Genomic DNA, 27,022 nt, shown 5'->3' with positions numbered 1-27,022 from the left:
CCAGTTTTCATCTGGGAAATGTTGGAGAGTATGAGAGACAAATCCTCTGCCTAAATACCCTGAAGGCACCAGATCACCACCTGATCTTTGAAGCTAAGCAGTATCAGCCCTGATTAGCACTTGAATAGGAGACCAGATGCCATAGGAAGGAAGGAAGGAACTATCAAAACCACCTCTGAGTATTCCTTGCCTAAGAAAGTCCTGTGGAATTCATAGGGTTGCTGTAAATCAACAGGTGACTTGAAAGTGTGTGCGTACACATGTGAGACTGAATTGGATCAGTGGGAGCAAAATAGACATTTTATGAAAAATGTGCACACATTTCTTCCTGTATCAAACAATGGATGTGTGTCTAGTATGAACCTTCTGATACACCCCATACATTTAATATCAATTCTGATCTTAGCCAAAAGGCCGAGAATAAATGATCTCCCATAAGTGAAGTATTCGAGAGGCTGGTGATGGCTATATACACTATTCCTACTCTTCAGACTGTCAATGACATCCTTTGCCTTTATTTAGACAGGAAACCCTTTATGTACAATTTTGTACTCACTATAAATATGCACTAATTCAGCCTTCTCCAAAATGGCATTCTTTAGATGTGCTGGACTACAACTCACATAACCCCGAGCCAACAACCATGCTAGCTGGGGATGGTGGAATCTGTAGTTCAGGAACCTCCAATCCAACACAACTGAAAGAAGGTGGTTTAGGAAAAATCCATATAGCAAATCAAAATGTTTGTGAGAATCTTTCAACTATGCCCTGACAGAAGGACTTTGGCTCCTCAAGCATGCATAGGAACACAGGATTTTGCCTTATAATGAGTCAGCTCATTGGTTCATCTTGCCCAGTACTATCAGGCATCTCCGATCTGGAGATCCCTGGCATTCCCTGGTGGTTTCTGATGAAAACGCTAACTAAATTTGATCATGCTATTGTAATTTGACCTTCCCATCTCCTGCCCCTGATATATGTAATTGTACTGATTCCTGTTCCTTTGTAGGGATGTTTTTAACTCTGTACTGTGATGTTTTTAATCTTTTGTAAGCCGCCTTGATCATATTTATGGAAAGGCGGGGTATAAATAAAAATTATTATTATTATTATTATTATTATTATTATTATTATTATGCTGAGCTTCCAAATTCATGTGAAATCAGAAGGTAAAGTGGTAATTACATCAAAATAATCTTACCGGATCTGCTGATATCCTCCAGTTCTTGTTGAGTGCAGCATTCTTTCGCCCACCAGATCTGGTGACATAAGTCCTGGGAGGGACTTGAGGAGGCATAGTCTTGCTGCGAGCAACTGACTTCCCACTACTTTCTTTCTCAAAAATACTTCTCCCTTCCTTCCAGCTCCACGTGGTTTCCCTCAAAAGTTCAGTGTCATAAGTGGACTTGAGATTGAGTCGGGTAATAGCATCATTGATGCCATCATAGTCTACTGTTCTATATGGGTCTTCCTCTGAGATTCTCCGCCCTAACCATTTCCCATCAGGCCTCTCCTGGGATGAAGAGAACATGTTGATATCATTGGGTTGGGGCCCTTTGAGGGCAGCTTGGTTCACTTCTGAGGTGTTCCAGATGGCAATGCGAGGGGGCAATGGGGGTGGAGAAAGCTTCTTAGGGGAGCTGCTGCCACTACTATTCTGGCAGGATGTACTATTGAGGGGCTCACTGAGGACATCATGCCCTGTGCTTTTAAAGATATACAAGTAGTCACTGGAGAGAGGTCCCTTCAACCAAGGCTGGCTCTCTGGCTCAGGCAGCAGAGCGGATGAGGTAGTGTTGTTGGTCCCAAAATCTCTTGAAACCTCTTGGCCAGAGAGGGCATTGTAATTAAGAGTGGGGTCAGAGCCAGAAAGGCCTCGCATGACCTTGATATTGTGGCACTCATTCCTTACAACAGGTTTGTTGTAATCCAGAACTGGATCATCCCAGGAAATAAGAGGCTGGTCAGAATTTTGCTTTGCCTGGCTCTCCTCCTTGTCCTGCCTCAGGCGGGACAGGGCATCATATTCCATCTGCAGGGCTTCCGCAAGAGCCAGCTCCTTCCGGCTGATCCCCACAGACTCCAAGGATTTCCAGTGTTCTCCATTGCCTCTAGTTGCAGACATCTCTTGGAAGATAAACACTGAAGTCTATTAAATGCTCAGTTCAGCAGTTAAGAACAAAGGCATGCTGCATAACCAGCCACCTATAAGCAAAGAGACCACAAAAAAGTGTAAACAGACCAGCTCTGATTAATAATCATTACTAGAGAAATAACTTGGAACTATTCAACAAAGATCTTTGTTGATACATTCATTGCATCTAGAGCCGGGGTAGGCAACCTGCGGCCCGCGGGCCGGATGCGGCCCGGCGAGGCCTTGGGACCGGCCCCAGCCCGGTCCTGCCGCCGATTGCCGCCGGGGCCTTTGGGGGGCAATTGTTTATAGAAGCCTCAGAAACATGCATTTATATTAACATTTTTTAAAAAATCAGCATTTTTTTCACGTGTCCTCCATTTTTTAAAAAAAAGTGTCTTACATTTGAAAATTTTGTCCTACATTTGTCCTGGTTTATTTATATATTTAATTTTTTAAAAATTATTTAATTATTTATTTTTTTGGCTTCGGCCCCCCAGTTGTCTGAGGGACAGCAACCCGGCCCCCGGCTCAAAAAGATTGCCTACCCCTGATCTAGAGCTTAGAAGAGTTATGTTTGCTACAATTCTCATACAAGTGGTCAAGCTAGCTGGAAAAGTCTGAGCAGTCTTTATCTCACATGCTATTATGCCAGATTATACCATTCAAAAACCTCTTCAGCTTGATGCAGTATATCACATCCTTGCCACATTTGTGTAGTAACAGTGTGATTTCCACAGTTTTTAAAATCTGCACTAATGTAATTATCACCACTCAAGATTGGTTTGTTTCAATATATTTTTAAACTAATCATAATAACACTATTACATCACATCATTACAACACACTCATTACTGCCCAAATATCATTGTGAGAGGGGGCACAAGAATAGAAACAGACCACAGTATCCCTCACTATTTTGATGCCTTTCTCCTGTTTAAGGTTGTCCTGTTCAAAAAACATTCATTTGTACTTAGTAAGCCATAATAGCACTATTACAACATGACCTGAGAGCAATTACACTACTACCTTTAAAAATAATTTTTAAAAAAGTAATGCTGTGGTGGTGACACTGCAGTGTGTGGTGCCACAGAAAAAGCAGTCAAGAATTATTTGGAAAACACCCCCATACAGCAAAGGCATTTAAATAGTGAATTTAAGTAGTCAATAAGTCAGGTTTGCAGCATTAATGTACTATAACAGCAAATCATTTATCTAGGGGGGAAAGGAAAAAGGGTTTCAGGAGCATAGACCACAGAAAACAAAGCTATTCTCTTCAGAAGTATTGTTGTCCTCCCTGCCCAAGCACTGGAAGTAATCTGAGGTGTCCCTGCTAAAGATTTCCCTGGGAATCCCCATGGAAGGGAAACCACACCACATCCACACTGCATCCGCAGTTGATCATTCTTGCAATGAAGTGGAATGAGATATCCACTCTCAAACTGGCTACTGGATAACAGCAAGAAAGGGAGTTATTAATGGGCTATTTTCAGAATGGAAAAAAAAATATGTTGCCAATGACCATACAGCACTAACAGCCCCAGGAGAACTGCAATGTCATGCAATATGGCTGAGACACAAACTACTGCTGGTAGTGGTGGAGTCTTCCTCCCTGGAGGTCGTCAAACAGAGGCTGGATGGCCATCTGTCGGATATGCTTTCATTGAGAGTTCCTGCATGGCATGGCAGGGGATTGGACTGGATGGCCCTCATGGTCTTTTCCAACTCTATGATTCTATGAACATAGTGTGGAAAGAACTAGAGTTGTTGTCTAAAAGCTGGACTTTTATGAGCAGAATTCATGTATGTCCAAAGAGTATATACAGTAATTACAGTCTGAATGTGCTGAACAGCAGAAGTAAAATCCAAGGGCAATGTGATATTGATCCCATGCCCCCAGTATGCACTCACTGTGAACACCTGTCCCCTCTACAGGGCTTAAATCGGTTTAAAATACAGTATTGGACCTTAAATTGTTGTCTGGTTGTGTAATTTGCTTGCTAGTTTACACTGAGTCTATGAGTCAGATTTCCCTAATAAATTGTTGGCATACTTCAATGCTGTAAAGGCGCACCAGGATTGTTTATTTGGGAGCGAATCCTAGTGGGCTCAACTGGCATTACTTCCAATGTTTTGTAAACTGGGCTATACATAATCTTTAAGACAGCGCTGAAGCAACTGTGGCCCTCCAGGTGTTGAAGAAATACTATTCTCATTATGTCTACCACAGGCCATGCTGGCTGGAGTTGATGGTCACTGGTAGTCCATCAGTTCTTCAGCCCTGCCTTAATAATGGTAAAAGCAAGATGTTATCCAAATCAGCAGTTATTAAAATCATGGGTTACTTGGATGCAGGCACATTTTCACTCTAGCCTATCGTCTTTTCTTCATGATTCAACTTTGGAAAAATTAAGAGAAGTAAATTCACATTATTTTCTGCTAGCACTGCAGTGATCTTGAGTTCTCAGTGATAGCCAAATCCCAACTCAGCTGAACAATCTCCTACACTGGAATTCCACTTGTTGAAGTACAGACCATGAGATCTGTGCCAGCAAGACTGGAAAGACAACACACAAGAAGAACCATCTCTCCCCCCTGCTCTTGAATGGCTACAATCCATGTAAATAATTCTCAAAGAAATCCCTGATTCTTCTTATAACAACATTTTAATGGCCTTCACGTGCTGGCAGTAACTTCCCCCCTTCAATGTTTACTTCACTATTTCAAATAAGTATGGAGTAGTGACTGGATGGAGATCCAATATGGACCAATGGTTTGAGTGTTGGACTACGACTCTGGAGACCAGGGTCTGATTCCTGCTCAGCCATGAAACCCATTGGGTGACCTTGGATAGTCACATGTTCTCAGCCTCCGGGAAAGACAATGACAAACCTTCTATAAATAATTCTTGTCAAGAAAATCTCACAATAGATTTGCCTTAGGGTCACTATAATACAGAAACGACTTGAACATACTCATAGTGGCTAGACAGACTGGAACTTGGGAGATACAGGTCTAGGTCTGCAGCGAGCCACTATAAGACCTTTGACCAGTTACTCTCTTTCAGCCTTACCTACCTCACAGGGCTGATGTGAGGGCACAATAGGGATGAAGAGCCTTAAGCTCCCAGGAGGAACGGCAGCATATAAATGAAATGAAGTAAAGAAATGTATAGAAAGTAGGTAGCACTTGAAGAAAGCGAGTGCAAGTTTCGCATTGAAACTTTTCTTCTAGTAGGCTAGGATGATCCCTACAGATACTGTTGAATAGCAAAGACTGAGAGTAATGCTAGGACTTGCAGTCTAACAAGATCCGGAAGGCCACATGATTCCCACCCTTGAAGGAGAGATCATACCACTGTTGCAAAAACCAGAGTATTGCAGAGTGGGTTAACAAGAACACCTGTGTGTTGTGTGGACTGTGAATCTGGATGGGCTGAAATGACATGCTGAAGTCACTATACTTGATGCAGACAGATCCTTGTTAGCACCATGCATTAAACACATCTGGCAGAGAAGTCACTTCTCCAGAGCAACTTTGAACAAGTTAATGCTCCCCTTTGTCACAACTCTCCACCTCCGCTACTTCAACAAGATTGTTATGAGAACAAAAGCAGCATCCTATGTATGCTGCTCTCAGCTCTTTGGAAACAGGGCAGAATAAAATTACTGAAATAAGGATATAAATACATTGGTCTAAAAACAACAAAAAAAGAACTCTCACTAATATTCCATCAATATCTCCTGGTGTTTGGGAGCAATGTGAAGGGAGACAAAGATGTCGAAGCACAAATTTAAAACACTTCACTGGAAGCCTGTCAGGGGATTAGAAGAGGTGCCCTATTTTACAGCATCCCAGAGACTGCAACCTCCTTAGTCCTCTCGCTAAATTCCATCAATCTGTGCCCAAGGCACTTAATTAATAATTCTCTGCCTCATCAAAGCAGCTTGCTGTGATTTGCATGGAAGCAGAATGGGGGAAAGCACTCATTATTTTGATAACCCTGTGTTCTTGGGAGGTAAAACAACCATACTCTAATGTCCTAGGCTGTTCAACATTTACTGTAACAAGTGATGGGAGACAGCAACAGATGCTAGGGGGGTGTTCTCATGGGGTTATACACCGGTTTACACATTGAATCCAAGGTGTAGCGTTCCTACTGAAATCCGAATTAACTCTAGAACAGTTCTAGATTAACCCCATATCGTTTTCACTACGATTCGAATCAGATTTGGTTTATTATATTTAATCCGGGTTAGAGGCTTATAAACCGGCGTAAAAAAATAGAAGGGTCAACCCTAGTATTTTTCCTTGATTCGGGATAGGATTCGGAATATTTAAATAGGAACAATTCAGCCTCTGAATTGGGTTAACTGGATGGGAGGAGCGGAGCGCGATGGGCTGGCTCAGGGGAGTCGTCCTTTCTTTGTCCCCATCTGGCGTCGCCGTCGCCATCTTTGCCTCCCTTGTCCCTTTGTCCGCTGAGGTCTTGCGATTAAGAGAGCAGGAGCAACAGGAGCTCCTCCTATTTGCTCCTGCAGAACATATCCCTGCTTCATGGCTTAAAAGACAGCCCAGGGAGCAATCTTCCCCAAAGATTCTCTCCCCATGGGACAGGCAAAGCGAATTTGGGAAACCGAGGCTCTTTCCAGAGGAACTATGGGATGGGTTTTGCAGGACATGTCCCTGCTTCATGGCTTAAAAGACAGCCCAGGGAGCAATCTTCCCCAAAGATTCTCTCCCCATGGGACAGGCAAAGCGAATTTGGGAAACCGAGGCTCTTTCCAGAGGAACTATGGGATGGGTTTTGCAGGACATGTCCCTGCTTCATGGCTTAAAAGACAGCCCTGGGAGCAATCTTCCCCAAAGATTCTCTCCCCATGGGACAGACAAAGCGAATTTGGGAAAACGAGGCTCTTTCCAGAGGAACTATGGGATGGGTTTTGCAGGACATGTCCCTGCTTCATGGCTTAAAAGACAGCCCTGGGAGCAATCTTCCCCAAAGATTCTCTCCCTATGGGACAGGCAAAGCGAATTTGGGAAACCGAGGCTCTTTCCAGAGCAACTATGGGATGGGTTTTGCAGGACATATCCCTGCTTCATGGTTTAAAAGACAGCCCAGGGAGCAATCTGCCCCAAAGATTCTTTCCCCAATGAAGCCCTCTGCCTTCTCCTCCTTGATCTGATTTGGCGAAAACACAGGCACACACACTATATAGATAGGTAGGTAGGTGTGTGTGTGTGTGTGTGTTTATACACACACATGTTTATATATGAATGCTCTCACACACATGCATATATATATATATATATATATATATATATATATATAATGGGAATTATGGGAACTGTTGTGTTTGTGAGACATTTATCCTCCTCTGCCAGAGAGTGCTGGTGCCATAATAAACTACCATTCCCAGGATTCCCTAGCACTGAGTTATGGCAGGTAATATGGGGAGACACAGAAGAGGACGAATAAACGCCTCCTGATTGGCTCTTTTTAAAAAAAAACAACCGCGAAATTTATAACCAATTAAAAACGGCCAGGTAGTGGGAACGCAGGTACAGGCTACATCAGTGTATGTTACTCCGAATTAATGTGACGTCATGTCGAGTTCGCTTTGATTGACAGCCAAAACAAGTGAATGTGAACGGAAAAGCAACTAAACCGGTTTAAATATACACCGATTCATCCTTGAATGGGAACAAAACAGGGTCAGTTACAGCAAATTAAAATAAAACGTTACGTAAATGGGAACGATACAAATAAAGCAATTTGAAAAGCGGGATAACACTCGCTTTATTTTGAATCGCTTTAAAATGAACCGCTGTATTTAAATCGCAAGTGGGAACACCCCCTAGAACCAGAAGGGGAAAGGAGGAAATGGGGACTTGGTCTAGAAGCCAAAATTTAGAACCATGGTATCATGGATTTTAAAGCTTTTCTCCAGAATATTTAATACCAAACTCAGTGTCATTTAATGAGTCTACCAATTTAAAAACAAGTTGTTTTAAACCAGCCATTCCAAACCTAGTGCACTCCAAATGTATTAAGACCATAGCTCCCATCATCCCCAGCCAGTATGCCCAAAGGATGAAGGGAGGTATAGTTCAAGACCTGTGTAGCATGTATGGGAAGGTCATAGTACTTTGCAACTTGGGCTGCAAAATTAATGCATTTTGACATGACTTTAACTCCCATGGTCCAACTTATGGAATCCTGTAGCACCAGAGCTCTTTGCCAGAGAAGGCTAAATATCTAAAAAAAAAAAAACCCTACAAATCCCAGAATTCTATAGCATTGAGCCATGGCAATTAAAGTCGTGTCAAACTGCATGATTTCTGCAGTGAAGCTGCAGCATTGGAATTCACTGCTAGACTGAAGTTTCACCTATGGCAGGCAATATTCATGGCTTTATCGTTGCACAAATATATGGTAATGAATTAAGAAATGGATCACAAACTGCGTGTTCAGGTTATATGTGAGTCCTGGGTCTGGACAGGTTGATCATTACTGAACAATGGAGACCTTTTCTAATAGCTAAGAACATGGATGGGACTTCTCTAGCCCTCCAGATGTTGAGGACTGCACCTCCCACTCGCTAGGGCTGCTAGCAGCTCCAGTTAAACAACATCTGGAAGGTTGTATGATTCCTACCTCCTGGTTTAGTAGCAGAGATTAAGAGGGGAGTACATATAGTTCAGAGTACATATATGGCAGACAGACAAGGCACCGATTTGATTCTTGATATTTCCAGCTTAAGGGGGCAGGTGACGTGGAATAATTTTTGCTTGAAACTCTAAGGATGTATGCCAAAACTGACTGGACTCACAGTTGACAGTTGAACTTTATTTCAACCCTGGCAGTTAGGGTTGCCAGAATGAAAACTTGAGACAGCTCCTTGGATGGTTAGAAGAGGGAATTTCAGCAAGTGTTCCTTGTTACGTGGTTGCACAACAAGCAATATCTATTAAAATTCTCTTCTTCATGCCCGTTAAAGGTACAGAAGCCATCCCTAATTTTCAGTCTGCCAATTGTAAAGACATGAAGGTCATCTACCACCAGTAAAGGTCCACAGGCCAGAGAGGCACTGTGGTCCTTCAAAACACAGGCACAACAGCATGATCATTTTGAATAGTGGTAGGAGTGGCCCTGGGGACTAAAATAGCTCAACGGCACCAAAACCCATCTGATCTTGGAAGTTAAGCAAGTCCTGATTAGCATCTGAATGGGAGACAGCCAATGAATCAGGTGCTGTCGGACCTGGTGCTGTAGCTGTATCTCAGAGGGATGAACTTGCAAACTACTTCTAAGTAAGAAAATACTATGGAATTTATGGGCTCACCATAAGTCAACAAACAACTTGAAGGCACACACACACACTGAAGGTTGGCTGTGCTTACAGACTGTCGCAGTAATGGTCTGCTTACAACAATTCCTGAATGGAAAAATGTTCAAGAGATACCTGAAAACAGCATAGCTGAGATACTTATTCCTCATTTATGACATAGTACACCTGTGGAAGATGAACCTTAATGGGAAAAGTTAAGGAGTCCTCAAAAGATAACTGAACATGACATGAAGATCTTCTTGGATTAAAAAAAAAAAAACAAGACTGAGAAAGGAGGAGTGAGTGCACATATCAAAGGCAAAAATATTTAAATGCAGACACCTGATCTGGAAATTCACTCTTCTGGTATCCTGGTAACAGGAATACCAGAATATCCAATGTCCTGCATTTTCCACTGACTGTTAGCAGTGGGAGAGAGCATCTTGTGTGGTCTGTCAGGCCCACTCCTTCTTCCCATCATGGGGGAAGCCTGCCTGGGCTGACCTTGGATCTCAGCCAAGGATCTCCTGCTGAATTTATTAAGGTTTTCCAGAGTGCTCCTGATAGTCTGTTCGCATTATGCTGCTGAATGCAGTAAAAGTAGAGTGGCTACACCTATGTGACAACTAAACAGGTCCACCAATATAATGCTGCCCCTCTCAGCCATCTCAATGAGGAAGGATTGTGGTCTAAGCCACTTTGTGAGAGACAAAGACTCTTTAAGGCAGAGCTGTTTTTGTTGTATGCCTTCAAGTCGTTTCCGACTTACGACAACCTTAAGATGAACCTATCATGAGGTTTTCTTGGCAAGTTTCTTCAGACAGGGTTTGCCATTGCTGTTCTTTGAGGCTGAGAGAGTGTGACTTCCCCAAGATCACTTACTAAGTTTACATGGCTGAGCTGGGATTCAAATGTTGGACTCCTGAGTCACAGTCCAAAAATCACTATGCCATGCTGACTCTCATTAGGCTATAAATTCTTAAGAAACACACAAACAGGAACCAAGCACCAAAGAATCATCACAACAGAGAAATGAGACAACCCTGTACTGCAACTGCCATTGTAAGTGTCCATCATGTGAGCCTGTCAATATGCTTAGCAGTGACTGATGAGAGGGGGCTTAAGCCCTACAGCCCCCTTCAAAATTTACACCTAAGAATTTACAAGCAGGTGATGTGAAAGACCTAATACCATGGAGAGTGCAAAGCAGTGGACCAGATGAACACATAGCCTGATCTGTAAGAAAACCTGAGAGCCAGCATGGTGTTTGTGTGTTGGATTAGGATTTGAGGAGACCAGGATTTGAATCCCTGCTCCGCTATAAAAACCTGCCGGCTGACCTTGATCAAATCACACTATCTCAGTCCAAGATGAAGGCAAGGCCAAACCTACTCTGAACAAATCTTGGCAAGAAAGCCCTGTGTTAGGTTCACTTTAGGGTAGCCATATGTCAGGAGTGTCACATCATAAGGCAGATTCCAGTGTTCACAACAATCTTGTGTGATAGCTTAGTCATAGTGACTACATTAAAGACACCAGAGAGTTTCATGATTCAACAGGAAATTGACCACAGGTCTCTATCCACTTCTAATGATATCCAATTAATTTTCTGGCCTGCAATTTAAATGCAAGAATCTACAGGACTTTCATGACTTTAAGAAAAAAAGGATTGTACACACATCAGACTGCCATTTCTCCAACTCAGCCAATGAAGGTACAGCCATTTCTCTTTTGCAGTAACTGTAGGTCAGTAGATGAACAGAAAGAGGTTTAATAAAAGATGCTGCAGTCATCACCAACATTTGCCTGGGAGGCCGGCGCTAAAAACCACATGAAACCAAGTTGGATGAAAGGCCACAACTTTATTAGCAACAGCAAACCAGAACAGAAGGGTTGGCGCAAAGCATAAGGTCAGGATCTGAAGCATTGAATAACCCCACAGTTAATCGATAAGCAGCACATCTGGTGACCGCCAGGTGTTGGGATGACCTAGGGGCTAAGGAACGCCAACTAGCCGCCATCACACCAGGCGCTCTCTTGTTCTCAAAGCCCCTAGTCACCGGGTGGCTTAACCATGTTGTGACCCCCGCAATGGCCACAACGCATGCCCAGCTCGCCCCCAGGTCCCTATTGACTCCCAAACCAGTGCTCCATAGCCCTGGTAACCAAACCAACCAGATCCTGGCATATGCTGCCGCCCCAAGTTGTGACAGAAAACCCCAAGCACCCAAGCGGAGGGTGGGTGGGAGAGCCGAGCTGCAAATGGCTGCGGGGCCTGGCCACATGGCCCTTAAATAGGCCAAGGCCCCGCCTCCTCACCCCATGGAAGCAAGATAAAATCAGTGTAATGACACAGTCCTAGCTCAAGTACTTGCTGCTTAATGGCTCCTTTTCTGTCTTTGTGTTGCTTTTGACTTCCTGATTTTAATCATTGTGTCCTCACTGGGGGTCTGCCTAATCTGCTTAACCCATCCCTTCCTTGCATGCTGCATCATTCTTGGTTGTATCTTCAAAAACAGCAAGTAAAAAGGGAGCTGGCATATGTGTAGCTTCTAAGCAGATTTGAATGCTGATTTTGGGAACAAATTGTGTGAACTTCTGTATGGAGGGTGGCTTCTTTTGCATACAAAAAGTCACAGGTTCACTCTCCAGTACCTCCAGGTAAAGCTGGGAGAGAGGCTTGTCCACAGTTAACTGTTCCTAGTCACTAGAGATAAAGCTTGCCCAAACCGGCGCGTCCCAGATATGTTGGAATACAAATCACAATATTGAGCATGCTGGATGGGGATAGAGCTGACAACCAACACATCCAGTGGGTCCAAACCTGGGTGTGACTGGTACAGACCAGACTGAGCTGGATAGACCATTATTCTGACTCAGCACATGGTAGCTCCCTATGTGTCCACTGAGGAGGGAGACCATAGCCTCCCAAAAATAGTATTCTACGGTGAACTCGCCAGGGGTCAGCGTAAGAGGGGCGCCCCAAAGAAGAGATACAAGGACTCCCTGAAACAACATCTCAGGCGTGGCCAAATTGATCACCAACAATGGTCTGTCCTGGCCTCGCATCGGGAGGCATGGAGACGCACTATCCACAATGCTGCAGTTTTTTTCGAAAGCTCACACCGAACGAATCTTGAAGAGAAACGACAACGCAGAAAGAACTGCAACCCGGAAACATCACCCAAGGAGACTTTCCACTGTGCTTTCTGCAACCGGACCTGTTTATCCCGGATTGGCCTTTTTAGTCACCAACGCGCTTGTACAAAGCACGGGATGAGTCCTTCCTGAATCTTCGTTCGCGAAGCAAAGCCAGAGAGAGAGAGAGAGAGAGAGAGAGAGAGAGATGTGTCCACTGAGGAGAGAGATGCTGGACATACAGCTTGTTTGCTATATAGCAATAGGTGTCAGCTGGTGGGTTCCAAGTCAAGGACGTGGTTAATCAGACTTTGGTTTTGTTCCAGATGCTACTTGAGGTACTGCAACCTATCTCCAAAATAGGTTCAGCAACTTGAAAAGCTCCTTGAAAGCAGGGGTGGGCAACTGTGAAAGACCAAGACATTAGCGCTCAAGGAGACTTTCAAGAGCTGCAGCCACCCTCACAAAAAATACCACACATTTTTTGTCCCCAAATGCTCCCAAGCACCCTCATGTTTGGGGGCCACCTTGGGCCTCTAGAGAATATTTTAAGGGTTTTTTTAAAATTTAATTTAAAAATTTTGTAAAATTTTGTTTTGAACCCTGGGTTGTCCAAACATTATGGAAATGCCCTCTACACCCCCTAGAAATCATTTGGGGACATTCTGAAGTAAATAAAACATTTTCACTTCTGGGGGTCATGAGGGCCACAAACAGCCCTGGGACTTGTCCACCCCTGCTTTAAAGTCTAATGAAGCTCAAAGTGGGTTTACTGCACTCCTGATATGAAAGCCACTGGCCACTGATGTAATCAACCTCAGTATATCTCAGCTTTTTTTGTTTTTACTCATTCTTGCTGCATTTTTCCTCTTACACATATAAAAAAACAGCATAAAGAACAGAGTGGGAAGCCAGGTAATACAAATATGACGGTGCTCATCTTCTTTGAGGTTGTTCTCACTAGGGGAAACCCCGCGTTCTGAATCGAATCCTAGGAGTGGCGTTCCTACTAGGATCCGATTTAAACCTAGAACGGTTCTAGAGCAACCCGCAATCGTCCCCACTACAATTCGAATCGTAGAGCGGTTTAAAATTTTGAATCGTGTTTTCGTCATTTAACGCGCGTTAAAAAAATACTAGGGTCTGACCTACATTTTTCCCTTGATTCGAGTTAGGAACCGGAGCATTTAAATAGGAACAACAGCCTTTGAAATCGGGTTAGCTGGATGGGAGGAGTGGAGTGCGATGGGGCTGGCCTTGGGGGAGTTGCCCTTTCTGTCCCCATCCGTCGTGGCTGTCGCCATTTTTGCTTCCCTCACCCCTTTGTCTGCTGTGGCCTTTCAATAAGAGATAAGGATTTAAAAAAAATTTTTTTTAATGGTTTACAGGCGCTTAATCTCTTCAGCGCTTTAAGCGCCTGAAGTCCTGGCTGCTCAAGCGCCTGCATCTGCCAAAGGAGTACAAGGCTTCCCCCGGTGGATTGCAACCTCCCCTCTGTGTGGGGAGAGCCCATTTCTAACGGAGGAGAGGCAGGAAGGGAAGGCTCCTCTCAAAGAGGCATTCCCTGCCCGCTTGGGCTCTGATCTCGCCCAGGCAGGGAAGGGAAGGCTCCTCGCGAGGAGGCATCTGATCTCGCCCAGGCAGGGAAGGGCTCTGATCAATGGGGGGGGGGGGAATAGAGCCTTTCTCCCTCCATTTCTCAAACGGAATCTGCCTTCTCCTCCAACCCTGGAAAGAGAATCTTTGGGAAGAGTGCTCCCTCCCTGCTTTTCCAGCAGCCTCCTTCATTGATCTCTGTGCTCTCTGAAGGGGTTCTCCCTGGCTGTCTTGGGAGACATCGAGAGGATGTTGTCCTGCAAAACCCATCCCATAGTTTCTCTGGAAACAGCTTGGGCTCCCCAAATTTGCTTTGCCAGAAGCCTCTCCCATTGATCTTTGGGCTCTCTGAAGGGATTCTCCCTGGCTGTCTTGGGACGTCTCTTGCTCTTGCTTTATTTGGCTCTCTCTTAGGTCTGCAGCCTCTTGCCTTTTCCCCTTTTCTGTCTTGTGTCTCTATCCCACTAACTGACTGCCTTCTCCTCCTTGATCCCATTTTCCAACCCTGGGCTTTGGATGCAGAGTCTCTACCCACTTGAAACCCACTGCCTTCTCCTCCTTGATCCAATTTGGCAAACACACACACACACACACACACACAACAGACAGACAGACAGACAGACAGACACACACACACGATTATATATGAATACTCACACACACACATGCATATATATATAAATGCATACACACACAAACATATAGGTATATATACACATATATATTTGTGTGTGTGTTTGCACACATGTATATATATATGCATATGAGTGTGTGTGTGTGTGTGTGTGTGTGTGTATATATATATAAGGTAATTATAAAGTAACAACTTTTTTAATTTATGAAAAAACCCTCATCTGTAGTTCCAAACCCACTGTAGAAATAATACAGTTTGAGACCCCTTAACCTGCCCTGGCTCAGTACTAAGGAATTATGGGAACTGTTGTGTTTGTGAGACATTTATCCTCCTCTGCCAGAGAGTGCTGGTGCCATAATAAAGTACCATTCCCAGGATTCCCTAGCACTGAGTTATGGCAGGTAATATGGGGAGACGCAGAAGAGGGCGTTTGAGCGATTAAGCGCCTTCATTGGTCCATTTGAAAAAAAAAACCCGCCAAAAATACATCAATTCACAAACGGTCAATGAAATGGAAATGATGCCAAAAGATAAATCGCTTCCAAATATTCTGGATTAACGTTACGTCATTCTGACGTACTATTGATTGACAGCTCCAAATAAGGTATGGAGGAGAAGAATCGATTTATTTAAACACCGATTTCATGCCAAGTAGGAACGCTAGCAGGTAAAAACTTTAATTTAAAAAACCAGATAGGAACGAAGAATAAAAGCGATTCAGAACGCGGGATAAGACCAGGGTTATTTTGAATCGGTTTTATTAAAAACGTTGTATTTTAAATCGTTTCAAATCTTAAGTGAGAACACCCCCATAGTTTGCTTTGCTCTGGCAAGGTGCGGGCAGGCAAGAATATGTCGCAGTTCTTTCTACAGCAGGAGCATAGAAACTGCCTTATACTGAGTCTGGGCACTGATCCTTTTAGCATAGTACTGTCAACTATGAGTGGCAGAAGTTTGTAAGAGTTTCAGGAAGGGCTTTTTCCTAGCCCTACCTAGAGATCTCTAGTACTGTATTTCCTGGTGGTTTTCCATCTGAGTATTAACCAGGCCCAGCTCTCAAATCAGATGAGAGAAGTATGATTATAGTGTTATGGTAGTTCCTTTGCTTGGCCAGGGCTAATCAGAACCAGAATATCATCTGGCAGGCTACATATTCTGCAGCTTTGCTGTCTGCAAACCTTCTGTGAGCTGACTATCACAGACTGAAGCAAGGGATCCATCTGGATCTGGAACTCACCTGGGGTAGATTCATGTATACCTCTGTAACATGAAATTTCCTTATAAGCAAGCATCTCTGCCTTATCCTGATACATATGTCTTCCAAAGCATACATACAATGAAAGACACACTTTTAGCCAGTAAGTACATACATTATTACTAATTATGTGTTTATTTATCATCAGCAACAATCCAAATTTTGAAAGCCCATTTCAGGACACGATACTGTTTTTATACTGTACTGTTTTAAATATGTTAACTGCCTTGAGTCTCTTTATTGGGAAAAAGGTGGGATATAGGTAATAAAATAATAATACCAACTTATTTAAAGGGGAAAGCATATTTAAAATAAGAGAGGAGGAATAGGAGTGAGTACACAAGAGATGGATTTCTTAAATCTTCTAATATTTAATAATCTAATAATACAGAACATGCAGAGCTGTTATTCCTGATTCTTAAGATGATGCTTACATCTGAACATGAAACATTACAGCTACATAAAAATTGGGAAAGAGCTGCCCACCAGAAACCTATAACATATATCAAACAAATCCAGATTTAGCACTGTCTGGACATGGACAAATGACTTGAATTACTGCAAGAGCTTCATCTGTTCATGGAATTAACTTCAGAGCACTTTTTATGGCAGTATTCATATAACTGTCATAAGACAAATTATCTCCAGTAATATCATAGCAAAAATCTATCTATATCCTTGTCTTGAAAATGGCACCATAGATGTTCACATTAGATGACAAATAACTAAGATTTTTGGAGCCACAGTCAGCCAACAACCTGCTATCAAAGCCTCAATATAGGTCAGTCTCCACAATTAAAATTAACCAAGTGTACAGCTCAACGATAAAGAGCACACCACCTTGTATGTACAAGGTCCAAAATTCAGTACTTGGTATTTCCAGTTAAATGTACAGAAAGTGATGGGAAAATTTCTGCCTGAGACCCGGCGGGGCTATTGTCAATCCAAAAAGATTACCACTGAGCTAGAAGCTGAAAGAAGTGAAGGCAGTGTTACATGAAAAATGGATTTCTTACAAGAATACCCAGAGGGGAAAAAATAATACTTTAGAACTGCAATCAGGGTCCAAATGGTGGGGAAATTTTAGCTTTATTTAGAGAACATCTCAGTTCTCAGGAAGGCAGCCAGCATTGCCTGTGTGTGGGCAGCCAGAAAAACAGCATCAAAAGCAAATGGGGAAGCCACATGAAAGGCCAGTGGTAGCTCACTGGTTGCTCTTCAGAATGCAGTTGCAGCAGCCTTTCACATATACTTATCAGCTTGATGCATAGTCACAGAAGGAATCACTGTTTTCAGTGAACAATCTCTGACATCTACAGCACTATCTAAATAAAGCATAGTAATAACAACAACAACAACAACAACAACAATGTCCCCAGACTCACAAGCCATTATTATGTGGTTGTTGAGGTGCTTTCTGGAAGTAAAATGGTATTTTCTGGCACTGTAATACATTATTATGTTGGGCTGCTCTTAAAAATGCTATAGAAGCTTGAACTTGTACAGAATTAAGTTGGTAAAATTCTGTCTGTTTTGCCCAGGTAGAGCCATATCAGGAGCCATATTGACTGCCTACTTGCTGGTGATAATGCTTGCCTTGAAACAAGGAGCGGAGAAAGTGCAATCCACGGGCCATGTGTGGCTCCAAATTCATTTCTGTGGTTCCTCCTAAATCACAAACCCTTAAATCCCTTCACTTTTAAATTTAAAAGATGAAGATGAAAGCATCTCAAAATGTTGCACTTTCTCTTTTTACACATTTCTCAACTCTGGGTGAAAATCAGCGAAAGAACAGGAAGTGCCAACCAGAAGACTTCTAGCCCTGTCTAGGCTGCATTTTTTGCTGAAAATATGCTGGCATGTCCTACTGGGAACATGAGGGTGAAAACTGACCATCAACGCACCTGATCATCTCTATTCTAAAACAACCACAATTAGCTAGGTTTGGGGGATTTCTAAATGCAAACATCCTCCTAATCATCTTGCCTGGTCATTAAGATAATGAAAGAAACAGGGCCAGCTCTAGATAGTTGGCCACCCTAGGGAAGAAATATTTTGCCCCCCCCCCTTCGTTAGCCCCTCAAAATGTAGGGAAAATGTAGGACATGATGTACAACAAAATGTAGGACAAATTGTAGGATGTTCAAAAAATGGAGAACATTTTGACATTCTTCCTGGATAGGAGGTTGGGATATAGCTTTGCGTGTTTTGTGTGTTGGACTAGGAGGAAAATGGAGAACACAACCAACGAAAAGCCAAAAACATTAATAAAAAACAACATAAATTCATGTTTCTCATCATGCTCAAAATGGAGAACATTTTGACATTCTTCCTGGATAGGAGGTTGGGATATAGCTTTGTGTGTTTTGTGGGTTGGACTAGGAGAAACGTCCTGACAGTAAGGGCTGTACGACAGTGGAACACACTCCCTTGGAGAGTGGTAGAGTCTCTTTCCTTGGAGGTCTTTAAGCAGAGGCTGGATGGCCATCTGTCCAGTATGCTTTGATTGAGATTTCCTGCATAGCAGGGGGTTGGAATGGATGGCCCTTGTGGTCTCTTCCAACTCTACGATTCTATGACTCTGGAGACCAGGATTCGATGAAAATCTGATTCTCTACAACAGAGAAGGCTAATTATCTTACAGCACTATCTGCATCACTTTAATTCAGGCTGCTATCACACTGGAGAATCAATGTTGTTTAACACCACTTTAACTCCTCAATTCTAGAGTTATGGAATTTGTAGTTTGCAGTTGCACCAGAGCTCTCCAACAGAGAAGGCCAAATATCTCACAACACTATCTGCATCACTTTAATTCAGGCTGCTATCACACTGGAGAATCAATGTTGTTTTATACCACTTTAACACATTAACGCTAGAGTTATGGAATTTTTAGTTTGCAATTGCACCAGAGGAGCTACAGAGAAGGCTAAATATCGCACTTTTCCTTTTCTTACCTGGGTGGAAAACACAGGGGACAGGTGCTGTAGCTGTCGTCAGAGGATTGAGCAGCTTTGCTTTCTACGCAAAGCTAGGCAGAGCGCGAGTGGGGCCAGGGGATTCCTCCAACTCAAGGTTCTCCACTCCAAGCTTTGCAAGGGCCAAGGAGGAAAGAGCAGGCGCAGCAAAGCCCAGGAAAGTCAGGAGGAGTGCGCTTTTGGCACCCTGGTGCTCGTCTGGGGCTGGAGCTGCGCACACAGGCGCACACACTCCAACCAAGCACCCTCTGCCTTTCCCGGGCAGCACAGCTCTAGCTCCAGGGCTCCTCCTGCTGCCCCGGCTTTGTTGGGCTGCGTTGCCCAGGGAAAGGCAGAGTGTGCTTGGCTGGAGTGTGTGCACATGTGCGCACAGCTCCAGCCCCAGACGAGCACCAGGACAGCAGGAGGAGTGCTTTTGGCACCTTGGGGCTCGGCTGCAGCTGTGTGTGCATGCACGCGCACTCCCAAAAGGAGCGCAAATTGCACCCCTTAACTTCCTGCGACTGCCTATGTCGCCTATATGGAAGAGCCGGCCCTGGACAGAAACCCATCTACAAGTGAAGTGCACGTATCTTCTATATATATCAAGCTGCCCTGTGTCCACCTAGCTAGCCCTTTGCCCTTAAGAAGACATTGTTCCACCATCAACGCCAGCATCTGAACATGGAGAATACGTACCATCTTTTCCTTCGCCTCTGGTAGCAAAATGTCTTTGGCTGCCCTTGCTTCTTGCCTAAAGTCTCCAAAATCACTACACATCTACTGGCAAAATCAATGGACAATACAAAATAATTGCAATGGGAAATGAAGTGAGCATCCAGAAGCTTTTCTGTCTCTCGTTGTCACTTTTTCTTTCAAGGAATAGATTTAACTTTCCTTGCTGTATCCACTTAAAGAAAGTTAAATAATCTATCTGTACATTCCAGCTAGAAGCCAACATTCTCTCATGAGATACTGTTTATTTTAAGAATAGAAGAGCCAGATCATTTGAAAATAAATAGGCAAATTTAGAGTGGAGGCTCTGAGCTCATAGAAAGAATACCTGTCCAGCAAAATGGAGCACTCCAATTTTACTGATTCTCTAACGCAGTGGTTCCCAACCTTCCTAATGCCACGACCCATTAATACACTTCCTTATGCTGTGATGACCCCCAACCATGAAATTATTTTCGTTGCTACTTCATAACTGTAATTAAATAGATGTTTTCCAATGGTCTTAGGTGACCCCCCTGAAAGGGTCCTTCGACCCCCAAAGGGGTCCCAACCCACAGGTTGGGAACCATTGCTCTAACCAATGAAGACAAAAAGGGCTGCTCCTGAAGGTTGGAGGATACTCCAGATTAGTTTGGGATATGGTACAGAGGGAACACAATGCACAGAGAACATCAATAGAGACTGGGTATTCTGCTCTGTGTAAGATGGCGATAGGGATTGCCCGGCTTCAAACTCACCACTTAGATACAATCATATTCCCCAACCCCTTCTCCAGATTTAGATTCTTCTGCTTTTGTTCTTCTTCTATTTGCTTTCAACATATGACAACCCTAAGGTAATCCTACCATTGGGTTTTCTTTGCTGCATTTATTTGGAGGGTTTGCTATTGCTTTCCTCTAAGGCTGAGAGTGTGATTTGCCCAAGATCATCCAGTGGCTTTCCATGGCCAAGTGGGAGTTTAAACCATGGTCTCAAGTCCTAGTCCAGAACTCAAACCACAAAACTACATTTGCTCAACATTCTTCTATATCTTACATATGCCAAGAAAAGAGCAGCAGGATAATCTCACATGGATTATCCTCTACTTCACATACTTTTCCAAAGAATGCAACGGATGATACCACATCCATTATCTTCTCAGGAAGACCAAATGTCCCAAAGAATGAGTGTGAGATCTCTACAAAGTCCTTAATTTTAGAGTTTTGACCTGGTGGCCTCAAAGGCCTGTCTGACATGAGTGACCTCCAAAGTATATCTATGCTTCTATAAGCTTAAATTTGGCAAATCACAGGCTGTATATTCTCAAGAATCCATCATTTGAAACTGCTTCTCATGTCCATTGCTCTGAAGTGTGGAAGGGAATGAAGTTGGTCATATGATGTTTACAGACAACTCAGAAACAGTTACGAACATTAGAACAGAGAGTCTACTAATCAAGTAGAGTCAGGAAAAAGGTTTTCTATTCTTAACTCATTATATGACCTAGCATACATCTTTCAACCCATACTGAGTGAAACATACTGGCTTGTGAAAAATGGTGCTTCAGCCCTAGCTCTCTGCCACAGCTTCAGTGCTTAGTCTCTGATCTGAAGTAAGAAAGATGGATACAAAAGGTTAATAAAGCAAAGTCTTCTTGTGTATCACCAGGCCTTATTCTAGTTCATTCAATTTATTACTAAAATCCTATCCACATTGTGGTTTCTTTATTTGCAATTGTCAAACACGCTACGCCAACAAACAAACTCAGCACTTCATTTGGGGACGTTACAAGCAATGATAAAATCTGTGGGTTGTGCTGGCAGCCACATTTATGACTTGTGGGATAAAGCTGTAGAGAAGTGGTTCTCAACCTTCCTAATGCCGCAAGCCTTTAATACAGTTCCTCATGTTGTGATGACCCCCAACCATAAAATTGTGGTGTCTCGGTTCCTAAGACCATTGGAAATATGCGTTTTCCGATGGTATTAGGCAACCCTGTGAAAGGGTTGTTTGACCTTTAAAGGGGTTGCAACCCACAGGTTGAGAACCACTGCTGTAGATGAACAGAATACCTTGGTCACAGAGAAATATAAATCAGAGCTCCAGTTTGTCTATCCAAGTGTGGGCCTCTGTACAATTTTTTCCCATTTTAAAACATATTTCAAGAGGTACATTCAAGCTATTTTTACATCTAAATTTTTTAAAATGTGGCTATAACATAAACATGTCATGATACAAATCTGACAGGGTGCTGGAGCTGGCAGAACTGGACTCAGCCTGCATAATGTATGGAATGAATGACTGTAGAAACAGGCAAAAATGAAAAACAAGGAAAAGGGTGGAGACTTGTCCAATAAGGCAAAATCAGTGTGAACTGAGTGAGAATGTATTTGCTCTAATGCCCCAACAGTGCCTATACAGCTGCATAAGATGGGAGCATCATCTTCAAAACTCTAAAAAGCTCTTTATTTTCACCATGATCGCATGTCCCTGTGCACTTTAAGTGCAGATTTTACAGATCTCTACCTCCAACACCTTCTTTTCTTCAAGGAAAACTCCAACTATTTGGCAAAGTGCAAGATTTGAACGCAGACAATACCAGGTTTCAGTATCTCAGTATACCCATTTTACAAGATTCAAACAGCAGTTGATGTAAAGATCTACTAGTTGTGACCTTGAGAGCTAGTGTCTACCAGTCTAAGGGGTTGTTCCCACTTAAGATTTGAAACGATTTAAAATACAACGTTTTTAATAAAATCGATTCAAAATAACACTGTTCTTATCCCGCTATCCGATTCGCTTTGTTCATCGTTCCCATCTGTTTGTTTAAATCGAAGTTTTTACCTGCAAGCGTTCCTACTTGGCATGAAATCGGTGTTTAAATAAAGCGATTCTTCTCCTCCATACCTTATTTGGAGCTGTCAATCAATAGTACGTCAGAATGACGTAACGTTAATCCGGAATATTTGGAAGCGATTTATCTTTTGGCATCGTTTCCATTTCATTGACAGCCAGGGAGAATCCCTTCAGAGAGCACAGAGATCAATGGGAGAGGCTTCTGGCAAAAAGCGAAGCTCTTTCCAGAGGAACTATGGGATAGGTTTTGGAGGGCAGCATCCTGTCTCCCAAGACAGCCAGGGAGAATCCCTTCAGAGAGCACAGAGATCAATGGGAGAGGCTTCTGGCAAAAAGCGAAGCTCTTTCCAGAGGAACTATGGGATAGGTTTTGGAGGGCAGCATCCTTTCTCCCAAGACAGCCAGGGAGAATCCCTTCAGAGAGCACAGAGATCAATGAAGGAGGCTGCTGGAAAAGCAGGGAGGGAGCACTCTTCCCAAAGATTCTCTTTCCAGGGTTGGAGGAGAAGGCAGATTCCATTTGAGAAATGGAGGGAGAAAGGCTCTATCCCCCCCCCCCCCATTGATCAGAGCCCTTCCTTGCCTGGGCGAGATCAGATGCCTCCTCGCGAGGAGCTTTCCCTTCCCTGCCTGGGCGAGATCAGAGCCCAAGCGGACAGGGAATGCCTCTTTGAGAGGAGCCTTCCCTTCCTGCCTCTCCTCCGTTAGAAATGGGCTCTCCCCACACAGAGGGGAGGTTGCAATCCACCGGGGGAAGCCTTGTACTCCTTTGGCAGATGCAGGCGCTTGAGCAGCCGGGACTTCAGGCGCTTAAAGCGCTGAAGAGATTAAGCGCCTGTAAACCATTAAAATAAAAAAATAAAAATAATCCTTATCTCTTATTGAAAGACCATAGCGAACAAAGGGGTGAGGGAAGCAAAAATGGCGACAGCCAGACGGATGGGGACAGAAAGGGCAACTCCCCCAAGGACAGCCCCATCGCACTCCGCTCCTCCCATTCATCTAACACAATTTCAAAGGCTGTCGTTCCTATTTAAATGCTCCGGTTCCTAAATCGAATCAATGGAAAAACGTAGGTCAGACCCTAGTGTTTTTTTAACACGCGTTAAATGAGGAAAACTCGAATCAAAATTTTATTCCGCTCTACAATTTGATTTGTAGTGGAGACGATTGCGGGTTGCTCTAGAACCGTTCTAGGTTTAAATCGGATCCTAATAGGAACGCCACTCCTTGGATTCGATTCAGAATGCGGGGTTTCACCTAGTGAGAACAACCCCAAAGCAGACAAAACTGAACTAAATGAACAAAAACAGTCTGAACTGGTGTAAGGCAGAACCTCATGTACTTTGCAGAGCTTACAAATATTATATTTTGGTTTTTTGTGGGTTTTTCGGGCTATGTGGCCATGTTCTAGCAGATTTTATTTCTGATGTTTCGCCAGCATCTGTGGCTGGCATCTTCAGAAAATGCTTTACCTGGAAAAATTGGGTGTATATATACTGTGTGAGCCAATTTTTCCAGGCAAAGCATTCTCTGAAGATGCCAGCCACAGATGCTGGTGAAACGTCAGAAAGAAACTCTGCTAGAACATGGTCACATAGCCCGAAAAACCCACAAAAAACTATGGATGCCGGCCATGAAAGCCTTCGACTTTACATTACATTTTGGACTACACACCCCAAAATCCATCACCTGTGGCCATGCTGGCCAAAAGCTTCTGGAAGTTATAGTCCATACAAGTTAATTATTTCTAAGATCTTGGTTCTGTTCAGTGCTCAGTTTATGCACAAACTAGGAAAGTGACAGCTCAAGAGGACTGCTTGTGTGTGTGTGTCCCTACCTATATACACACACACATACACAGAGGGAGGGAGGGATTGTTATACACATTTTTGGTAATTCTGTGGGAAATCTTAAACTTGACATTCCTTACAGTTTTGGTTTGTCTTAAAATGGCCATGATGGTCTTCAAAATGCAGTTCGTTTTTTTAAACTTTCATCAAGAGCTGCTGCCAACCCAAGAGCCACTCCTTTCATCTGAATTATAATTCTACATAGAGATCTTTTTGGTAGCAGTTCCACATTTACAGAGCTGTCTTCTTAGATTTGACCTTGCTCTTGTTTCCTTTCAGAAAAGTTCTAAAGATATCTTTGTCTGTCTACTCTTGATGTAGTTGTGGTTGAATTATTGAATTATTCCTCTTATTTCAGTACTGATACCATTCATGATAAGGTTAGGCTAGCATTTTATTGTTTTGTACTGTTACATAGCTCAGCCTACTAATCAGGCATTTTCATGTGGTCTGAGCAATTTTTGTGGTTTATAAATTGCTTTTGGAGACTTTTTTGAGTTCTGAACTGCAACATAGGAAGCTTAAAATCAACAAACATATGGACGTGCTGGGTTCTAACAGTTTCATAACAAATTCTCAAAAACAATGAATTATCTCTTTTTTTTCTAATCTAGTTTAACACAAGAGAGAGAAACTATTAAAAATCAATTATATTATCAATCAAGTTGTAAATTTTATCAAGAAAAGCAGAAACTTAATATTTATTGTTTAACCAAAGTGATGTACTTAAGTCAGAATTTTAGTGTTAACTCAATTCCAGAATTAAGTTAGTAATTAAGTGATAAATTAATAGAGAGACAGTGCAAACGAATAAAAAAGTTTTACATTTCTTAACTTGTTCTTTACCTAAAGCCTAGTTCTCTTGGGTTTTTGAAAAAACAATTTCTTGCTTTTTGTTAGTCCCTCAGGAAAGGAGAATTAAAACGTTTAGATCATAAGCTTGTCTTCCAGTGTTTTACACTGGTCACAAAGTAGACATTCTCCATCTGTCCCAGAAAACTCTGCTTTGAAGCTCTCAGCCTGAGATTTCAGGAGGAGTATAACCCCATGTAGCACAGGCAGAGTTCCTATTCCTGGATCATGCTGGGATCCACGTGGGAATCTAGTTAAGTCAATGGTTCTCAAAACACTTACAGGTATTTGACATCATTTCCCAGCATCCTTGACTACTGAAGCCCAAAATGTCTGGAGGACCAAAGTTTGAGAACTATTTCAGTGATGGTAAACGATGAGAATGTAAAGGAGGGGGAAAAGGAAAGCAAGAAAGAAATTGTTGGTGGAGCGGAGAAGTAAGATTTCCAAAAATTCATGTGACTGTTTCCTTTTCTCTCAAACTCCTAACAGGGATGGGCAAAGTCAGTAAAATCATGAAAGGCATGCTACTCTTTATTCACATAAGACTTTCAGTGCAGGCATTTCACTTAAATTTAAATGACACTTTAATACAAACTAAATTGTTGAATGTTTCCCTTTCCAATGTAAATGTAACTGAAATGGAATTTTTTTGGTAGCTCATTAGCAATTAACTAAATGCATTCACCCTTCCTTACTAACTGTCTTATCTCTGCTTTGGACTTCTCACATGCAGAGGGCAAGCCCAAGATCAGCCAGCATTGCTGCACTGCACAAGATGTTGCCGTCTGTGCCCTTTGTTTTTAACCAGCTGCACCTGCTACATTAGAGGTAGTACAATCCCAGCCTTCTTGGCAGATTACAACAGGGCTACCAGATGGGTGTAGCAAGATGACTGGCATCCTGAGAAATAGCAGCAAAACCAAAAGGGTAATCCATTGCTGCTGTCCTACCATTCTCTCCCATCTCCAGTCTTCCAGTTTTTACTTAAAACTGCAGGAAACTTCATGCAAAGAGGCTGAAAGTGAACATTAAAGAAGAGCCATACAAGGGGGAAGGGTAACCCATCTGGTCCGTGAGACATGTGTCTGAACACTTTAAGGGTTACGGCAACCCACCCGGGAACAGCCTGCAGCCTGCGCTGTTGTTTTTGAAGCAGCTGAGCACCACCTGCTCAGCTTTGGGAAACGACAAGGGAAGTCAAGCAGAAAGATTGTGGTAAAGTCTGTGGGAATTTGCAACCAAGCCCACCCCTCCTCCCTCCCCCCTCGCCACCCTCCCACCGGCCAACAAAAAACAAAAACAGCCACTTAAAAAATCTCATGACAGCTCATGGAGATGGCTCTGGAATCAGTTCAGATGGACAGGGAGGAAAGATGCCGTACAGACTACAGAGGTATAGTTGCAAAGAGGTCCCTGCCTGGCTCATTGATTACTCATTAGGAATAATCAAACTCCTAAATCATTACACCAGAACAGCTCTGAGATATGGCAGCCTTTGAATTGGAGAAAGATGGTTATGTCTGAAAAGAAGAGACATGTTGTTTTTGGTTCTTCCAAAAAGAAAAAGCTGAACCTGGACGAATAAAAAGCACCCGTGTCTGTGTCTGAGCTGCAGCTTCCATCTCTCTGCTTTTCTAATTCTCTCCTCCCTGCTCAGCAAACAGTAGAACCCACTAGGGAACTTCCTGTGTGTTTTGTT

The 27,022-nt window shown here is 43.0% G+C and overlaps 1 protein-coding gene across 1 annotated transcript in view; it reads right to left on the bottom strand.

Moving 5' to 3' along the window:
- Positions 1-27,022, bottom strand: part of PIK3C2B (phosphatidylinositol-4-phosphate 3-kinase catalytic subunit type 2 beta) — a 134,221-nt gene that overhangs the window by 94,197 nt on the left and 13,002 nt on the right. The window contains exon 2 of the mRNA XM_089514574.1: positions 1,202-2,205. Coding sequence (XP_089370700.1) covers positions 1,202-2,125 — 924 coding nt within the window. The 5' untranslated portion in view covers positions 2,126-2,205. The remainder of the gene's footprint in view (positions 1-1,201; positions 2,206-27,022) is intronic.

Source organism: Sceloporus occidentalis, unplaced genomic scaffold (assembly GCF_023333645.1).
Source record: "Sceloporus occidentalis isolate IW3139 unplaced genomic scaffold, rSceOcc1.0.p SCAF_3, whole genome shotgun sequence".
Lineage (NCBI taxonomy): Eukaryota > Metazoa > Chordata > Lepidosauria > Squamata > Phrynosomatidae > Sceloporus > Sceloporus occidentalis.
This window is presented reverse-complemented; position numbering and strand designations above follow the sequence as displayed.